This window comes from Molothrus aeneus, chromosome 13 (genome assembly GCF_037042795.1).
Source record: "Molothrus aeneus isolate 106 chromosome 13, BPBGC_Maene_1.0, whole genome shotgun sequence".
NCBI lineage: Eukaryota > Metazoa > Chordata > Aves > Passeriformes > Icteridae > Molothrus > Molothrus aeneus.
Genome location: NC_089658.1, coordinates 3,191,326 through 3,208,066, shown reverse-complemented (window position 1 = coordinate 3,208,066; position 16,741 = coordinate 3,191,326). Strand labels below are relative to the sequence as shown.

Below are 16,741 nucleotides of genomic sequence, written 5' to 3'. Positions count from 1 at the left end.
AGATATCTAAAATGACAGAAATCATATCTAAAATGATAAAAACATATCTAAAAGAATAGAAAGCATATCTCAAATTATATTAAAATGATAGAAATTATGATTAAGATGATAGAGAATGATCTGGAAAATGACAGAAAATGATCCATAAAACGATGGAAAACACATCCGTGGGATGTTTCCTTGCTCCAGCGGATTCCGATGCTCACCGGGAGAAAATGGAATTCCTTTTTTTTTTCCTCTCCGGGGTGAATTTATAGGGAAGATTTAATGGATTTGGGCGATTCCGTTCTCACGCAAACGCGATTTCCGCGCCTGCTTTATGGCCGGAAAAAATGAATTGATGTTTTTACGATATTAAAAAACGTGTAAAACACATAAAAGGAGGCGGCTGTGGCGGTGCCACCTCCTGGCTGTCCCCTCCCCGCCCTGGGGACAAAATCCCGGTTTTCCCCCCCCCAAGCACGGAGGCGGCTCCACTTTCAATCCCTTTTATTGACTCGTCACGGACAGAAGCGCGCAGAGAAGGCGCCCGCGGCTCTCCGCGGCACCGGGGCCAGCGGGGCCGGCGCCCACCGTGGCCACCGCGGCGACCTCGGCCCGGGCTCGGGGCGCGTCTGCGGCTCACACACTTGGCTACAAGGCTACTCTACCCAAAACACACCGAGGGGACGGGACGGGGCCGGGAACCGGGAACTGGGGACCGGAGATCCGGGAACAGGGAGTCGGGGATGGAGGACCGGGGATCGGGGAGCCCCCGGCGCCTCGGGGCGCGGAGCTGTCCCGGCGAGCCCGGTGCTGAACGGGGAGAACCGGGACCCACCGGGAACGGGAGCAGCAGGGACCGGGGAGAACCGGGACCCACCGGGAACGGGAATGGTGGGGACCGGGGAGCACCAATATCCATCGGGGGCTGGAGAGGACCGCCCGGGAGCGGCGGGGACCGGGAATGTCGGCACCCACCGGGGCGAGGGGAGCATCGCCCGGGAGTGCCAGGGACCGAGGAGCCCCGGGATCGGTCGGGAAGCGGGAAAACCGCCCGGGAGTGGCGGGGACCGGGAGTGGCGGGGACCGGGAATGTCGGCACCCGCCGGGGAAATTCGGGATGCGCCGGAGCGCGGTGGGGACACCGGGGAGCGGCGGGGACAGCTCCGGGCTCGGCAGGAGAGAACCGGGGAGCAGAGGGGACTCACCGGGCACCGAGAAGCGGCGGGGACTGAACCGATTCCAGCAAAGAGAATTTGGGGCTATCGGGCTTTTTTTGCTTTTAGCCGTTTTCTCGGGGTTTTTTCGTTTTTTTTCCTCGGAGGGGAAAGCGAACCCGGGGCTGGCGGGCGGCGGAGGGAGGCGGGGGAGAGGGAATCGTTGCTGCCGCCGAGCCGGCAGCGAGCACCGCCGGTGCCCGAAATGGAAACGAAATCGTGGGAGGCTCATCCCGGGGGCACCGGGCGAGAGGAGAAGGGGGGGAGGAGGAGGGGCAGGAGAGGCGGGGATGGCTCCGCTCGCTCCCGGAGGTTTTTCCCCGGGCGGAGCGGGGGGTGGGAGCGGGGGCAGGGGGATGCGGGGGGCTCAGCGGGGCCGCTGCCGGTAGTTGCCGTTGATCTCCGGCGAGATGGTGACGGCCTCGGCGCCCAGCGGCAGCTTGTCGCTGTACTCGGAGCGCACCTCGAACTCCTCGGCGCCGCCCTTGGACTGCGACTCCGCCATGGAGCTGGCGGCCACGCTCTCCTCCCGCTCCAGCTCCGCCGCGCCTTCCCCCTCCCTCCCGCGCCGCCACCGCGCTCCTTCTTCATCCCCCGCCTCCTCCTCCTCCTCTTCCTCCTCCTCCTCGGCCTCGGCCTCGCCGGGACCGAAGTTCTTCTCGGACTCCAGGTAGGAGGCGCGGGGGTCGAAGTCGGCGGCCATGCGCTTCTCCATCTGGTCGGGGTTCTGCGCCTTCATGATCAGCTTGTAGGGCTTGGCCTGCAGCTTGGCGAGCAGGTGGCACCACGTGGCGCCCAGCAGCGGCAGCGTGGCCAGCAGCAGCAGGAAGATGCTGACCACCACGATGATGATGAGCGACGGGATCTCCTTCTTGGTGGTGAACACCACCTGCACCCGGCACTCCTCGCCCGGCGAGCTCAGGCACACCGAGTAGTTGGTGCCGGGGCTCAGGCCCTGGAACCAGTATGAGTTCACGCCGGCCTCGATCTGCGACCACTGCAGCAGGGCGTGGCCCTGGCGGCCCTGCTGGCACAGGTAGAGCACGCCCAGGTGGCCCCCGCCGGGCTGGGTGGGTGTCAGCTGCACTCGGGCGTCGCGCTCGGCCACGTCCAGGGCGATGACGCCCAGCTCGAAGCTGTGCCGCTTGAAGTCGCCGCTCTGGTTGAAGGCGTGGTTGGAGATGTACTTGGAGCCGCCCGCCGAGGCCCCGCACTTCTTCTCCAGCCCCGGCGGCTCCAACGGGACCCGGCCCCGGCCCTCAGGCTCCGGCCCCGCCGCCGAGCCGGGCCGGCTCTGCCGGGTGGGGCCCAGCGCTTTGCCCCTCTCCTCCGGGGTCAGCACGCTGTTCCTGGCCGCCTCGGTGCCGGGTTTCTTGTCGCCCGCCTGCCCCTTTCCGTCCAGCGGGTCTCCCCCGGGCACCGGCGGGTATTTCTGCGGGCCCGCCACCGCCACGCTGACCGAGGAGTGGTTGCTGCCCACCTCGTTGGTGGCCACGCAGGTGTAGGTGCCCTCCTCGCGCTTGCTCAGGTGCGGGATCACCAAGGTGCCGTTCTTGAACGCCACGAAGCGCTCGGGCTCCGGCCGCGGCTCCTCCTTGGCCGCGCTCTCCGGGCCGCTCCCGCCCAGCTCCAGGCTCTGGCCGGCCGTGCGGATCTTCCAGCGCAGCTCGGGCGGCGGCGAGCCGCTGGCGGCGCAGTGCAGGCTCAGCGTGAGCCCGTCGGGCAGCCCGGCCGCGTCCAGCTCGGGCCACTGGGTGATGCTGACGGCGGGCGCGGCGCAGCGCAGCTCGGGCAGCTTGGCCAGCGGCACGCCGCGCAGGCGCTCGGGCAGCGCGCAGGCGATGGAGTCCTTCTCGGGGATGGAGATGAGCGTGCTCTCCATCCAGCGCTTCAGCCACTGCAGCGCGCAGGAGCACTCGAAGGGGTTGTTGTAGATCTGCAGGTGCGACAGCGAGCCCAGCGAGTCGAAGATGCCCTCGGCCAGCGTGGCGAAGCGGTTGTTGTTGATGCGCAGGGAGCGCAGGTCCTTGAGCGTGCGGAAGGCGTCGGGCGGCACCAGCGCCATGCGGTTGTTGTTCATCTTGAGCAGCTGCAGCGCGCTCAGGTTGCGCAGGTCCCGCCAGGGGAACTCCACGATCTGGTTGTGGCTGATGTCCAGGTTCTTGAGCTGCGCCAGCACGGCCAGCGCGCCGGGCTCGATGGTGGCGATCTCGTTGTGCGCCAGCCACAGCGAGCTCACCTGGGTCACCTCGGCGAAGGCGCCGCGGGGCAGCGAGCTGATCTTGTTGGCCGACAGGCTCAGCGTGGTCACGTTGGAGGGCAGCCCCGCGGGCACGGCCTGCAGCTCCTTGTAGGCGCAGTCGGCGAACTGGTGCGCGTACTTGTCCACGCAAGCGCAGGGCTCCGGGCACGCCCGGCCCGAGCCCAGCAGGGCCGCCAGCAGCAGCGCCAGCAGCGGGGCCATGTCCCCCTGGCAGGGGACAGCGCGGGGCTCAGCGCCAGCGCGCCCCGGCCCCGCCCGGCGGCGGGAGGTGGAGGCGGCGGGGCCGCGCCCCATTGTCTGTGCCCGGCTCCCCCCGGCTGCCGCCCGCTGCCTCCCGCGCATCCCCTCCTCGCCCTCGCCCCCGCTTTCCTCCCCTTCCCGTCGGCTCTTCCCACCCTTCTCGCTCTCTATTTCTCGGCTCAGTCAGGTTTTTCCTTCTCTCTCCCCTGGACGGTTCTTCCCACCCTTCTCACTCTCTATTTCTCGGCTCGATCAGGTTTTCCTTCTCTCTCCCCTGCCCGGTTCTTCCCACCCTTCTCACTCTCTATTTCTCGGCTCGATCAGGTTTTTCCTTCTCCCTTCCCACCCTTCTCACTCTCTTTTTTTCCCGGCTCAATCAGGTTTTTCCTTCTCTCTCCCCTGGCCGGTTCTTCCCACCCTTCTCACTCTCTATTTCTCCGCTCGATCAGGTTTTTCCTTCCCCCTTTCCCAGCCTTCCCACCCTTCTCACTTTCTTTTTCCCGGCTCTATCAGGCTTTTCTTCCCCCACTCACCCCCACCTCGCAATAACCAACTAATTAACCTCCATTTTCTTTATCCTCTGCTTTCATCTCTCCTTCCCCAATTATTTCTTTCGCTTCCCTCTCCTCTCCCTTCCCTCCAGCTCTCCCCTCCCTCTCTCTCCCCCGTCTCTCCCTACTTCATCCCCGCCCTATTCCCCCTCTCCTGTCCCCCTGTCCCCCTGTCCCCCGCCACTCACCCTCTCCTAGGTGCCTCTCCGCCACCCTCAGCCCTTCCCGGCGCTCCTCATCCTCATCCTGCCAGCCGGACGAGGGGCGGGGGGACCGGGGGGACCCCGCCCGCTGCCCCCGCGCCTGCCGGGGCTGAGCTGCGAGCGGCGGCGGGGCCGTGCGGGCTCTGGGCTGCCGAGGCACAGCGAGAGGCAGCGATTTGCATTTCTGCCAGCCTCCCCCTCCGCCCGCCCGCCCGCCACCCCCTTCCTTCTCCCAGCCCACCATCCACCCACCCACCCACCCCCGTGGCCGCTCCCGCACCGCCGGTACCCCCGAAAATACAGAAATATCCCCCCCAAAAAGCGGAGCCGCCGGTGCTATTCGGCCCGCGGGCGTTCTCCGCCGCTCGGCCGCTGCTGTGCGGTTCCCCCGGAGCGGCGGCGATGCCGTCGGGGCGCGGGTCCCCCCGTCCCGCCCGCTCATCCCTCGGAGGATGGAGGAAAGGCAGGTGGGAGCCTCCCGTGCCGCTATTCCCGATCCACGCGGGAATTCCAGCGGCGATGCCGGCCCGTGCGGGCGCTCAGCGCGCCTTGAGCCCGCCGGGAGGACGGGGACGGGAGCGGGGGGGACGCTGCTCCCGCATCCCGCCCCCGGAGCGTTCCCCCGGGGAAAAGCGGGAGCCGGGGAGCGCGGTGCGCCCCGAGCCCCGGGCGGGAACCATCGACCCGGGCAGGGATCGATCCCGCCCCTCCCGCTCCCGAGCCCGCTCCCGCCGTCCCCGCCCCGCGGCGAGAGGGCGAGAGGCCAGGGCCGGGGGGCGCGGCGGGGACGCGGGCGGCGAGCGGCTCCAACCGGGATCGCCGACACGGCTGAGTCGCGACAGAGAGCGGCCCCGCCCCAAGCTGTGCCTGCCGGCAACAGTGCCCGTTCCCAGGAATGGATGGATGGATGGATGGATGGATGGATGGATGGATGGATGGATGGATGGATGGATGATGGATGATGGGTGGATGGATGGATGGATGGATGGATGGATGGATGGATGGATGGATGGATGGATGGATGGATGGATGATGGATGGATGATGGATGATGGATGGATGGATGGATGATGGATGATGGATGGATGGATGGATGGATGGATGGATGGATGGATGATGGATGGATGGATGGATGATGGATGATGGATGGATGGATGGATGGATGGATGGATGGATGGATGGATGGATGGATGGATGATGGATGGATGGATGGATGGATGGATGGATGATGGATGGATGGATGGATGGATGGATGGATGGATGGATGGATGATGGATGGATGGATGGATGGATGGATGGATGGATGGATGGATGGATGGATGATGGATGGATGATGGATGATGGATGGATGGATGGATGATGGATGGATGGATGGATGGATGGATGGATGGATGGATGGATGGATGGATGGATGATGGATGGATGATGGATGGATGATGGATGGATCCATGGATGGATGGATGGATGATGGATGGATGATGGATGGATTGATGATGGATGCGTGGATCCATGGATGGATGGATGGATGGATGGATGGATGGATGGATGGATGGATGATGGATGCGTGGATCCATGGATGGATGGATGGATCCATGGATCCATGGAGGGCATAGATCTGTTTCCACCCCCACACCAGATTTATTCCATTATTTTCCTATCCTGTTTCCCCCTCTCCCTGTCCTCAGTCCCTTTTCCTCAGTGTTCATTTGGGAATTTATTGATGGGTCCAGGAATTACTGATCACATCCCATTGGGATCATCAATGTCATCCCAGCAGAGCCATTCAAAGCCCTAAAAACACCTGGAAAATGGGATTTTCCTGGTATGGAAGGGAAATTTGGGACAGTGGGACTTTTGTGGAATTTTTAGACATATTTTTCCAGGATTTGGGGTTTTTGGGAGCTGTTCTGCCCTCCTGGAAGTGCCAGCCCCATTTTTTGGGATGGATGAGCTTTGGGGCAGGATCAGGGCAGGGAAAAGCTCATCCCAATCCCACAGCCCGGGAGTGTGGGAATAACATCCTGGATCCTTTGGATCTCTGCTGGATTGGGAACAATGTCCTTGATCCTTTAGGACTGCTGCTGGGTCAGGAATAACGTCCTGATCCTTTGGGATTGCTGATGTGGGATTGGGAATCATGCCCTGGATCCTTTGGGATCGCTGCTGTGGGATTGGGAATCATGCCCTGGATCCTTTGGGATTTCTGCTGGATTGGGAATAATGTCCTTGATACTTTAGGACTGCTGCTGGGTCAGGAATAATGTCCTGATCCTTTGGGGTCGCTGCTGTGGGATTGGGAATCATGCCCTGGATCCTTTGGGGTCGCTGCTGTGGGATTGGGAATCATGCCCTGGATCCTTTGGGATTGCTGCTGTGGGATTGGGAATCATGCCCTGGATCCTTTGGGGTCGCTCCCTTCCCACCCTTCTCCCTCTTTTCCGTCCCCTCTCCCGTCCCCTCCCTGCCCTCCCCCCCGGCCCAGCAGTGCCACCACCCGGGGGTGACCGAGGGACCTTTGGGGGGACACGTGGGGGGTCCGGGTGGGCGCGTGACCAATGGCAGTGTGACAATGGCAGTGACACCGTGTCCGTGTCCCCGGTGTCACCGTGTCAGTGTCACCGTGTCACCGTGTCACCGTGTCACCGTGTCACTGTCGCAGGAGCAGTGTCACACGTATCTGTGTCACAGGGTCACCGTGTCAGTGTCACAGTGTTGGTGTCCCCAGTGTCACAGGGTCAATGTCGCCAATGTCACACGTGTCAGTGTCACAGTGTCACAGTTGTCAGTGTCCCCAGTGTCACCAAGGTCACATGTGTGTCACAGGGCCAGTGTCACACGTGTCAGAGTCACCAGTATCACCATGTCGGTGTCACAGTGTCACCGTGTCAGTGTCACAGGGTCAGTGTCACCATGTCGGTGTCACCAGTGTCACCATGTCAGTGCCACACATGTGAGTGTCACAGCATCAGTGTCACACGTATCAGTATCACCAGTGTCACCGTGTCAGTGTCACACGGTCAGTGTCACGGGGTCAGTGTCACGGGGTCAGTGTCACCAGTGTCACACGTGTCAGTGTCCCAGGGTCGGCGTCCCCGTGTCCCCAGAGCAGCGCCAGCCCGCGGGCTGTGCAAGGGGGACACCTGGTGGTGGCACTGCCTTGTCACAGCCAGCCCCGCTCGGCGACACCGCCCGCGCCCCGCCACTGCCACCCAGTGCCACCCGCATGGGACACCCAGTACCACCTGCATGGGGACACCCACTGCCGCCCGCATGGGGACACCCAGTGCCACCTCATGGGGACACCCAGTGCCACCCGCATGGGACAGAATTTTATCCCAGAGCAGCTTTATTGAGGGGAGACATAAAAAAACTGGGATTTTAAGCCCTCATTACACCAGGAAACCGACCCCAAAACCAATCCCACTTCCAATCCCAAGGAATTCCCTGCTCCAAGTGCTGATGGGGAATCCCAGAGGGGATCCCACCCCTGGGATCATCTCCCCACCTTTGGGGGGACTCGGGAACGGGATCCACCGGCACGGATCCCAACTCCCATCCCAAATTTTATTTTGGGATCAACTCAGACAGGATTTAAGAGGAAAACAACATTCCCAGGAAACCTCAAAGCTTTGAAGGGGAGATCCCAGCAGATCCAGGTGGGATTTGGGGCCACTCCAGCACACCAGAGCTCAGTCCAGGAATAAATTTGGGATTGGCCAAGAAGAGGAAAGCCCAAGCAGAAATCTGGGAATGGGAGGCCGGGAATTGCGGGATGAGGCTGGAGGATCCCGTGGGATGTCAGCATGGAGGCGGCTCCGGTGTCACCGTCACCACCACGGTGTCCTCGTCGCTGTCGTCCGAGCTGCAGATGATGATGCTGCCACCCTCTGCAAGGGAAATCCCAAAATTCCGGATCCCACGGGATCAACGTTCCCGAGCTTTGCACCAGGAACCAACCAGAGCGTGGGGGCAACCCCTGGAATGGTGGTGACTACGTGGATCCTGAATTCCATGGATCCCCCACCCCATGGATCCTTCACTCCATGGATGCTGAATTCCACAGATCCCTCATCCCATGGATCCTTCATCCTACAGATCCCTCATCCCAATGATCCCTCATCCCATGGATCCCTCATCCCACAGAGTCCTGAACACAAGGAAACTTCACCTCATGGATCCTTCACTCCATGGATGCTGAATTCCATGGATACCTCATCCCATGGACCCCTCATCCCATGGACCCCTCATCCCATGGATCCTTCACCCTATGGATCCTTCATCCCATGGATCCTTCATCCCATGGATCCTTCATTCCATGGATCCCTCATGCCAATGTTCCCTCACCCCTTGGATCCTTCATCCCATGGATCCCTCACCCCATGGATCCTTCACCTCATGGATCCTTCACTCCATGGATGCTGAATTCCACAGATTCCTCACCCCATGGATCCCTCACCCCACAGATCTGGATCCTTCCCATCCTTGGCCAAGATTCCCATGGAATGGGGGCGCAGAAAGGCCGGGAATGATCCCATGGGATGAGGAAAAGCGGGATAGCAGGGACGGTGACATTCCCACCTGTGTCACCGGCACGGACGCAGTTGTGCCGCGACGTGGAGGGGCCGGGCTCCGTCTGGAATTCCCACTGGGATTTGGGATGGCTGGGGCCTGGCTCGTGGTCACATTCCAGCTTCAGGATTTTGGGAGACACCTGGCTGCCCCTCTCCATGCTGGGCAGCGTCCGCTTCTTCCAGCAGGGGAGCGGGAGAGGCTGGAAAAGCGGGATTGGGATTGGGGTGGCATTGGGGTGGGATTGGAGTTGGGATTGGGGTGGCATTGGGGTGGGGTTGGGATCAGGATTGGGGTGGGATTGGGATTGGGATTCAGGTGGGATTGGGATTGGGGTGGGATTGGGATTGGGATTGGGATGCCAGCGGATCTCACCTGGATGGGATGGAGGGACCTCACCTCCTCCACTTGGATCTCCTCCAGGCTGGGGGAGACGCTGCGGGGTTTGGGATGGGTTGGATCCTCTTCCTGCGGGAAGAGCGGGGAGTTAGAATGGACCTGGGTCCCAGTGGAGGGGTGGGAACACCCTCGGGAATGGGGAAACTGAGGCACGGAGGGTTTGGGATGGGCCTGGGGGCTGCTCCCGTGGTCAGTGCCATTCCCCAGGGATGGAGCAGTGCCTGGTGGGATGTGGGAGTTAGTGGGTGAGGAAACCCTGGAATACAGGGATGGGGAGGGAAAGGAGAGGTGCAGGTTTGGGATGGGGCAGGAGCACCCCCATGTCTCACCAGGTTGTTCTCCAGGGCCACCTCGACCTCGGGGACATCTGGGGACAGAGAAAACCGGGATGAGACCCCGAGCTGGAGCCTCCAGAGCCAGGAAAATCCCGCCTGGCAGCTCCAAACCCCTTCCCTCCGGATTGGGGTGGCCTCGGGGGCTTGGGAGGCTCTGGGGAGCTGGGAATGAGCGTCCCCAGAGCCACCGGGATCGGGGGGCACCCACAGGGCTCCACAAAAACAACAGAGCAAATCCCAGCTCTGGGGGATGAGGAGCTGGAGCAGGGAAAGGGGGGAGAGGAGGAGGAGAAGAAAAAGAAAAAATGAAGAAAAATAAGGAGGAGGAGGAGAAGGAAGAGAAGAAAGGAGAAGAAGGGGAAGAAGGAGGAGGAAGAGGAAAGGGGGAAGGAGAAGGAGGAGGAGAAGGAGGAGAAGGAGGAGAAGGAGAAGGAGGAGAAGGAGGAGAAGGAGGAGAAGAAGGAGAAGGAGGAGAAGGAGGAGAAGGAGAAGGAGAAGGAGGAGAAGGAGAAGAAGGAGGAGAAGGAGAAGGAGGAGAAGGAGGATCCAGCGCTGTCCCTGCTCACGGAGGGCGCTTTGCAGCCGGCCCAGCCCAGAGCTCCCTCCCCGGCCCGGCCCGGCGCAGCGCTCACCCGGCCGGCCCGTGACGCGCTCCACCAGCGCCCGCAGCCGCGCCCGGCACTCGGCGAAGTCGGGCGGCTCTCGGAGCTCGGGGGGCTCGGGCGGCCGCAGCCGCCGCAGCTCCAGCAGCGCTGCCTTGACGAAGGGCTGCATGTCCATCAGCTCCTGCTCGCCGCCGTAGCGCCCCAGCCTCTCCACCAGCCTCTCGGCCGCCTCCAGCCGCAGCAGCGCGCCCTCGGCTCCGCGCAGCTCCTCCGCCAGCGCGCTCCGCCCGCGCTCCGGCCGCGCCTCCAGCAGCGCCCGCAGCTCCTCGGCCTCGCTCCGCACCAGCTCCTGCAGCCGCTCGGCGCTGGCGCGGACGCGCTCCCGCAGCCGCTCCCGCTGCTCCTCCCGCCGCGCCGCCTCGCCCCGCAGCCGCCCCAGCGCCGCCTCGAAGGAGCGGCGGAGCCGCCGCAGGTCCCGGCGCAGAGAGCGCAGCTCCTCCTGGCGCCGGCGGCTCTCGGCGCGGAGGTCGCGGAAGGGAGCGTGGCGAGTGTCCAGCAGCGCGCACGGACAGCACAGAGCCCGCTCGCAGCGAGGGCAGTAGATGCTGGCAGGGCGACACACGGGTGGCGTCAGGGAGGGGTGGCAGCAGGGACACGCGGGGGGGGCGGGGGTACAGCCCGGAGCTGCTGCGGGATACCGGGATTGGCTCCCGGTTTGGGGGATATGGACACGGGTCAGGGATGGACAGCGAGGGATGGGGGTCAGGGGTGGACAGGGGTCAGGGAGGGACAGGGGTCAGCGACGGACAGGGGTCAGTCATGGACACAGGTCAGTGATGGACAGGGGTCAGCAATGGACAGGGGTCAGGGATGGACACTGGTCGGGATGGACAATGATGGTCAGCAGTCAGGGGTCAGGGATGGACAGGGGTCAGGGATGGAAACCAGTCAGCCATGGTCAGTGATCAGTGATGGTCAGAGGGCAGGGATGGACAGGGGCCAGGGATCATCAGGGATGGTCAGTGGTGGTCAGTGGTGGTCAGTGATGGTCAGTCATGGTCAGTGGTGGTCGGTGATGGTCAGTGATGGTCAGGGATCGTCAGGGATGGTCAGTGATGGTCAGTGATGGTCAGTCATGGTCAGTCATGGTCAGTGGTGTCAGTGGTGGTCAGTGATGGTCAGTCATGGTCAGTGGTGGTCGGTGATGGTCGGTGATGGTCAGTGATGGTCAGTGGTGGTCAGTGATGGTCAGTGATGATCAGGGATGGTCAGTGATGGTCGGTGATGGTCGGTGATGGTCAGTGATGGTCGGTGATGGTCAGTGATGGTCAGGGATGGTCGGTGATGGTCGGTGATGGTCGGTGATGGTCAGTGATGGTCAGTGATGGTCAGTGGTGGTCAGTGATGGTCAGTGATGATCAGGGATGGTCAGTGATGGTCGGTGATGGTCAGTGGTCAGTGCCCATTCCAGGGCAGCCCAGACCGTGTCCAGCCCCCTCTGGAGCCTTTCCCCAAATCCCCGCGGGACCTCCCCTGGCACGGCCGGGGTCTCTGTGGGGTCACTGCCATCAGTCCCCAGACACGGGGGATAAAACCCCAATGGCAGAGCTTTGGGGACAGGAGATTTGGGGACAGGAGGGGATTTGGGGACAAGAGGGGATTTGGGAGCAGTGTGAGATTTTGGGACAGGATACATTTGGGCCCATCCCACTCCAGCACATTCCAGGCTGGAGCATCACCCCCAAACCTCCCGGAACAGGGCAGGATTTGGGGACAGGATGAGATTTGGGGACAGAATGAATTTGGGGGCAGAATGAGTTTTGGGGAAAGGATGACACTTTGGGCAGGGGATGAGGTTTGGGGACATCATGAGATTTGGGGATGGGGGACATTTGGGAATGCAGTGAGATTTGGGCACAGGATGAGATTTGGGGATGGGATGAAATTTGAGGATGGGATGTGATTTGGGGATGGGATGAGATTTGGGGCCATGGCAATGCTTGGGGACAGGACGAGGTGTGAGGACAGTGTGAGATTTGAGGACAGGACAAGGTTTAGGGACGGGATGAGATTTGGGGACAGCATAAATTTGGGGAGAGGATGAGTTTTGGGGGCAGGATGAGGTTTGAGGACAGGATGAGTTTTGGGGATGGGCTGAGATTTGGGGACGGGACAAGATTTGGGGCCATGGCAATGCTTGGGGACAGGCTGAGGTGCGGGGACAGTGTGAGGTTTGGGGACAGGACAAGATTTAGGGATAGGATGAGATTTGGGGCCAGAATGAATTTGGGGGGCAGAATGAGTTTTGGGAAAAGGCAGGGGACAAGGTTTGGGGACAGCATAAGATTTGGGGATGGGGGACATTTGGAAGTGCAGTGAGATTTGGGTACAGGATGAGATTTGGGCACAGGATGAGGTTTGGAGACAGGATGAGTTTTGGGGACAGGATATGATTTGGGGATGGGATGAGATTTGGGGCCATGGCAATGCTTGGGGACAGGCCAAGGTGTGAGGACAGTGTGAGGTTTGGGGACAGGACGAGGTTTGGGGCCAGGACAAGATTTGGGGCCGGGACACGATTTGGCCCCACGGCCCCAGGTGTGGCTGGGCCGAGGTTCGGGGGCGCTCCCACCTGCACACGCGGCTCTCCTCGGGGTGGCTGGCGCTGGAGCAGAAGAGGCTGCAGGAGCCGCGCGTGTCCTCCAGGAACTGCCGCGCCGAGCCCGCCCGCAGCTCCTCCACCCTGAGCACCCTGTGCGCCTTCTTCTTGTGCCACCACTGGTGCTCCTCCAGGCACCGCCCGCAGAAGAACTCCTCGCAGTCCGAGCACCACACCAGCGCCGCCTCGGCGCGGCAGCGGCTGCAGCCGGGCCCGCCCGAGCTGCGGATCTGCCGCCAGAGCTGCAGGCGGCTCCGCAGGTTGCAGAAGAGCAGATTGTCCACGGCCGGAGCGCCCGTGGCCGCCTGGCAGCGCGGGCACTGCTTGGTGTCGCTCAGGCAGCCCGGGCACAGCGTGTGCAGGCAGCGCAGCAGCCGCGGCTGCGCCGAGTCCTGCCCGCAGCCGTCGCACCCAAGGAACTGGAAATCTTCCTCTTCCTCCTCATCCTCGTTCTCGCCCTCCGCCGCCTGGCACGGAGGGGAGGCCGGCGCGGCGGGGCCCGGCTCTGGGTGAGGCTCCGGTTCCGCTTCTGGCTCCGGTTCCGTCTCCATCTGCGGAGGGAGATGCGGGATTCTCCCGTGGGATGGAGGAAGTTGGGGCTCGGCCCCGTAAATCCCGCTCGGGATTCTGCTGTTCCCGCCCCTCGCAGGTTCCTCCCCACCCTCCCCGAGCTCTCGGCCTTCCTGGAATTTGGGATTTCCCAAGCGCCAGTGGAAACGAAAGCAAAACAGTTTTGGTGACGCCGCGGCCACCAATCCTTCCTGCTTGGACAGAGGGAAAGCGGGAACACCCTGGCAACGACCCCAAAACCCTCTTGGCAACGACCCCAAAACCCTCTTGGCAGTGACCCCCAAACCTCTCCGGCAGCGACCCCCAAACCTCCCCGGCAGCGACCCCAAAACACCCCAGCAACTCTGTCCCCAGCACCAGCCCTGTCCCCAGATGTGTCCCCAGAGGTGTCCCCAGAGGTGTCCCCAGAGGTGTCCCCTCGTCACTCCTCACCCCCAGCTCGGCAGCGCGGACAAACCCCGCCCCCCGTCCCCCCAGTAAATATTTGGGGGGGCCAGAAAAAGCCGGGACCCCCTTCCCACCCCGCCCTAAAAACGCACCCGCGCCCTCTCCCCGGGCAGGAACCGCCCGCTGGTGCCTCGGGGGACTCCGGTTGCTCCCCGTGTCCCCCGGTTTGCCCCCGTGTCCCCCCCGGTACCTGCGGGGTCGCGGCGGGGCCGGGAGCGGCGGGAGGAGGAGCGGGAAGAGGGCGGGGAGAGGGCGGGAGGGACGGACGGAGGGACGGAGGGAGGGACGGAAGGCAGACCGGGAGCTGTGGGGCGGTGCCGGGGGAATCCGGGCGTGCGGGGACCGGGGGGATGCGGGATTGGGACAGGGATTCTGGAATGGGGGTTTTGGGATTGGGATGGGGATTCTGGGAAAGAGATTGGGATGTGGGACCGGGATGGGGGATGTGAGATATGGGACCGGGATGGGGATGTGGGACCGGGATTCAGGGACCGGGATTCAGGGACCGGGATGGGGATTCAGGGAGCGGGATTCAGGGAGCGGGATGTGGATCCGGCCCCGGGCAGGCGCTGCCGGTGCCGTGGGGGCCGTTCCGGTGGCCGAGCCCCGCCCCCGCCGCTCCGGGCCCGCTCCGTTCCCATTGTCCCGCGCGTGGGGCCGGGCCGGGAGGGACATTCCCGACCCCGTTCCCGGCCCCGTTCCCGGCCCCATTCCCGGCCCCATTCCCGCCCCACCCTTCCCTTCCCACCCCGCGACACGGAGGGGGTGGCACCGCCACAAGGCCGGGGCGGGGATTTTGGGGACAAAATGCCACCCCCTTTTATGGCTGGGGCGCCCCGATCCCAAATCCCCGCGTTCCCGGAACGGGATGCGCTCACCGGGCCGGGATTTGGGATCGGATCCGCCCCGGCGCCGTCACATGACGGAGCCACCAGGAAGCGCCGCCGCTCCTCTTTCCTGTCCCCAAGCCCGCGCAGGCGACAACGCCACCTCGCCGAGTGTCGCCAGTGTCGCCAGAGCGGGGCCGGGACCGCGGGAGGATCCCGGAGCTCCGGGGCATTGTCCCCGCGGTGGCACCCGAGGTGGCACCGCTCCGATTTGTCACCCGAGGTGGCGGCGAAAAAACCCCAGAAGATTTTATCAGTCCTCAGCCCGGCTGACCCCAAAGCCCGTCCGGGTGTCCCTGGAATGTCACCAAGCCCAGGTGACCCCAAACTCTGTCCCCAGGTCACCCCAAATCCTCGAGTGTCACCGCCCCAGGTGACCCCAAACCCTTTTGTGGTGTCCCAAAGTGTCACCAACCCAAGTGACCCCAAATCCTTGGGTGCCACCCTGATCCTCGGTGACCCCAAATCCTGCCCTGGTGTCCCTAAAGTGCCACCAACCACAGGTGACCCCAAACTCTGTCCCCAGGTGACCTCAAATCCTCCAGTGCCACCACCTCGGGTGACCCCAAACCCTTCCACGGTGCCCCTCAATGTCCCCAACCCAAGTGACCCCAAATCCTCAAGTGTCACCCTGACCCCAGTGACCCCAAATCCTGCCCTGGTGTCCCTGGAGCGTCCCCAGTCCCGGGGAACCCCAAATCCTCGAGTGCCACCACCCCCGGTGACCCCAAACCCTTTTGTGGCATCCCCCAAGTGTCACCAGCCCCAGGTCACCCCAAACTCTGTCCCCAGGGGACCCCAAACCCCATAAGGGTCGGGATCGGGATCCTGGAATTCCCTGTGATTTGCCCCATTTGGGGTCATATTCCCAACCCCAAAAATTCCTGGAAATCCCATGGGATCCTCCTGTTCCCAGCTGGGAATTTCCATGGAAACCCCAATCCAGAGCGGGAAATCCTCGCTCCAGGGGGAATTCCCAAATATTCCCAAATATCCCAAAGGGATGCCCAAAAACTCCCAGGAAATCCCAGGAGATCCCAGGAGATCCCAGGAAATCCACCCCAAAGGAATTCCCAAGGATTTGGAGGGGCTGGAGAAGGAAATCTGGGATTGGGAAAAATGGGAATTCCGGGATCCCGAATCCCAGTTTGGCATTGGGAAAAAATGGGAATGCTAGGATCCCAAATCCCACTTTGGGATTGGGAATGCCAGGATCCCAAATCCCACTTTGGAATTGGGGAAAATGGGAATTTCGAGATCCCAAATCCCCAAAATCCCCGAGTTTTTTCCAGAAAAATCCTGGAATTCCAAATCCGAATTCTGGGATTCCAAATCCCAATACTCCAAATTTTCCCGGATTTTTGGCCCTTGGAAAAGGGGGAAGAGCTTGGAATTCCCATTGGGATTTGGGATCAGCCTTTTTCCAGGAGGGAATTTGGGATCTGGGATGGGATTTTTCCTGATTTTTTCTGCCTTTGGAGCTCCCTGATCCCAAAAATCTCAGGAATCCCTCTGGAATCAGATCCCCTCCTTCCCCAGCAGGGATTTGTCCCAGGAAAAATCTCTGGGAAAAGAGGAAAAGCTTTTCCCAAATTCCCATTTTTCCATGGATTTTTTACATTCTGGAAAATCCGGGAATGGGAACAAATCTGGGGTCGTTTTTTTGGGTAAAAATCCCAGTTTGGGATGAGAGAGAGGCAGGAATTTCACCCCCAGGAATTCCAAACCCCGGAATTCCGATCCCTGCTCCAAGGATTGTTTGGAATTCTTGGATCCCACCAGGATAAACAATCCTTGGAATTCCTGCGCTCAGAA

At 62.1% G+C, this 16,741-nt stretch overlaps 2 protein-coding genes across 4 annotated transcripts; both read right to left on the bottom strand.

Moving 5' to 3' along the window:
- Positions 1-474: 474 nt before the first annotated feature.
- Positions 475-4,612, bottom strand: ISLR2 (immunoglobulin superfamily containing leucine rich repeat 2). Its single transcript, XM_066558777.1, has 2 exons — positions 4,442-4,612; positions 475-3,669 (listed from the first exon to the last, which is right to left on the bottom strand). Exon 2 carries the CDS (start codon positions 3,661-3,663, stop codon positions 1,567-1,569), a length of 2,097 nt encoding a protein of 698 aa, XP_066414874.1. The 5' UTR covers positions 3,664-3,669; positions 4,442-4,612; the 3' UTR covers positions 475-1,566.
- A 3,171-nt stretch (positions 4,613-7,783) lies between these two features.
- On the bottom strand, positions 7,784-14,989 carry PML (PML nuclear body scaffold). 3 transcript variants are annotated; one of them, XM_066558643.1, is made up of 7 exons: positions 14,918-14,989; positions 12,996-13,573; positions 10,391-10,968; positions 9,753-9,790; positions 9,400-9,492; positions 9,034-9,226; positions 7,784-8,342 (listed from the first exon to the last, which is right to left on the bottom strand). In XM_066558643.1, exons 2-7 carry the CDS (start codon positions 13,571-13,573, stop codon positions 8,254-8,256), a joined length of 1,569 nt encoding a protein of 522 aa, XP_066414740.1. In that variant the 5' UTR covers positions 14,918-14,989; the 3' UTR covers positions 7,784-8,253. The 3 variants fall into 3 exon arrangements, with proteins under 3 accessions (XP_066414740.1, XP_066414742.1, XP_066414741.1); XM_066558645.1 differs by lacking the exon at positions 14,918-14,989 and adding an exon at positions 14,230-14,738; XM_066558644.1 differs by lacking the exon at positions 14,918-14,989 and adding an exon at positions 14,132-14,217.
- Between the last annotated feature and the right edge of the window lie 1,752 nt (positions 14,990-16,741).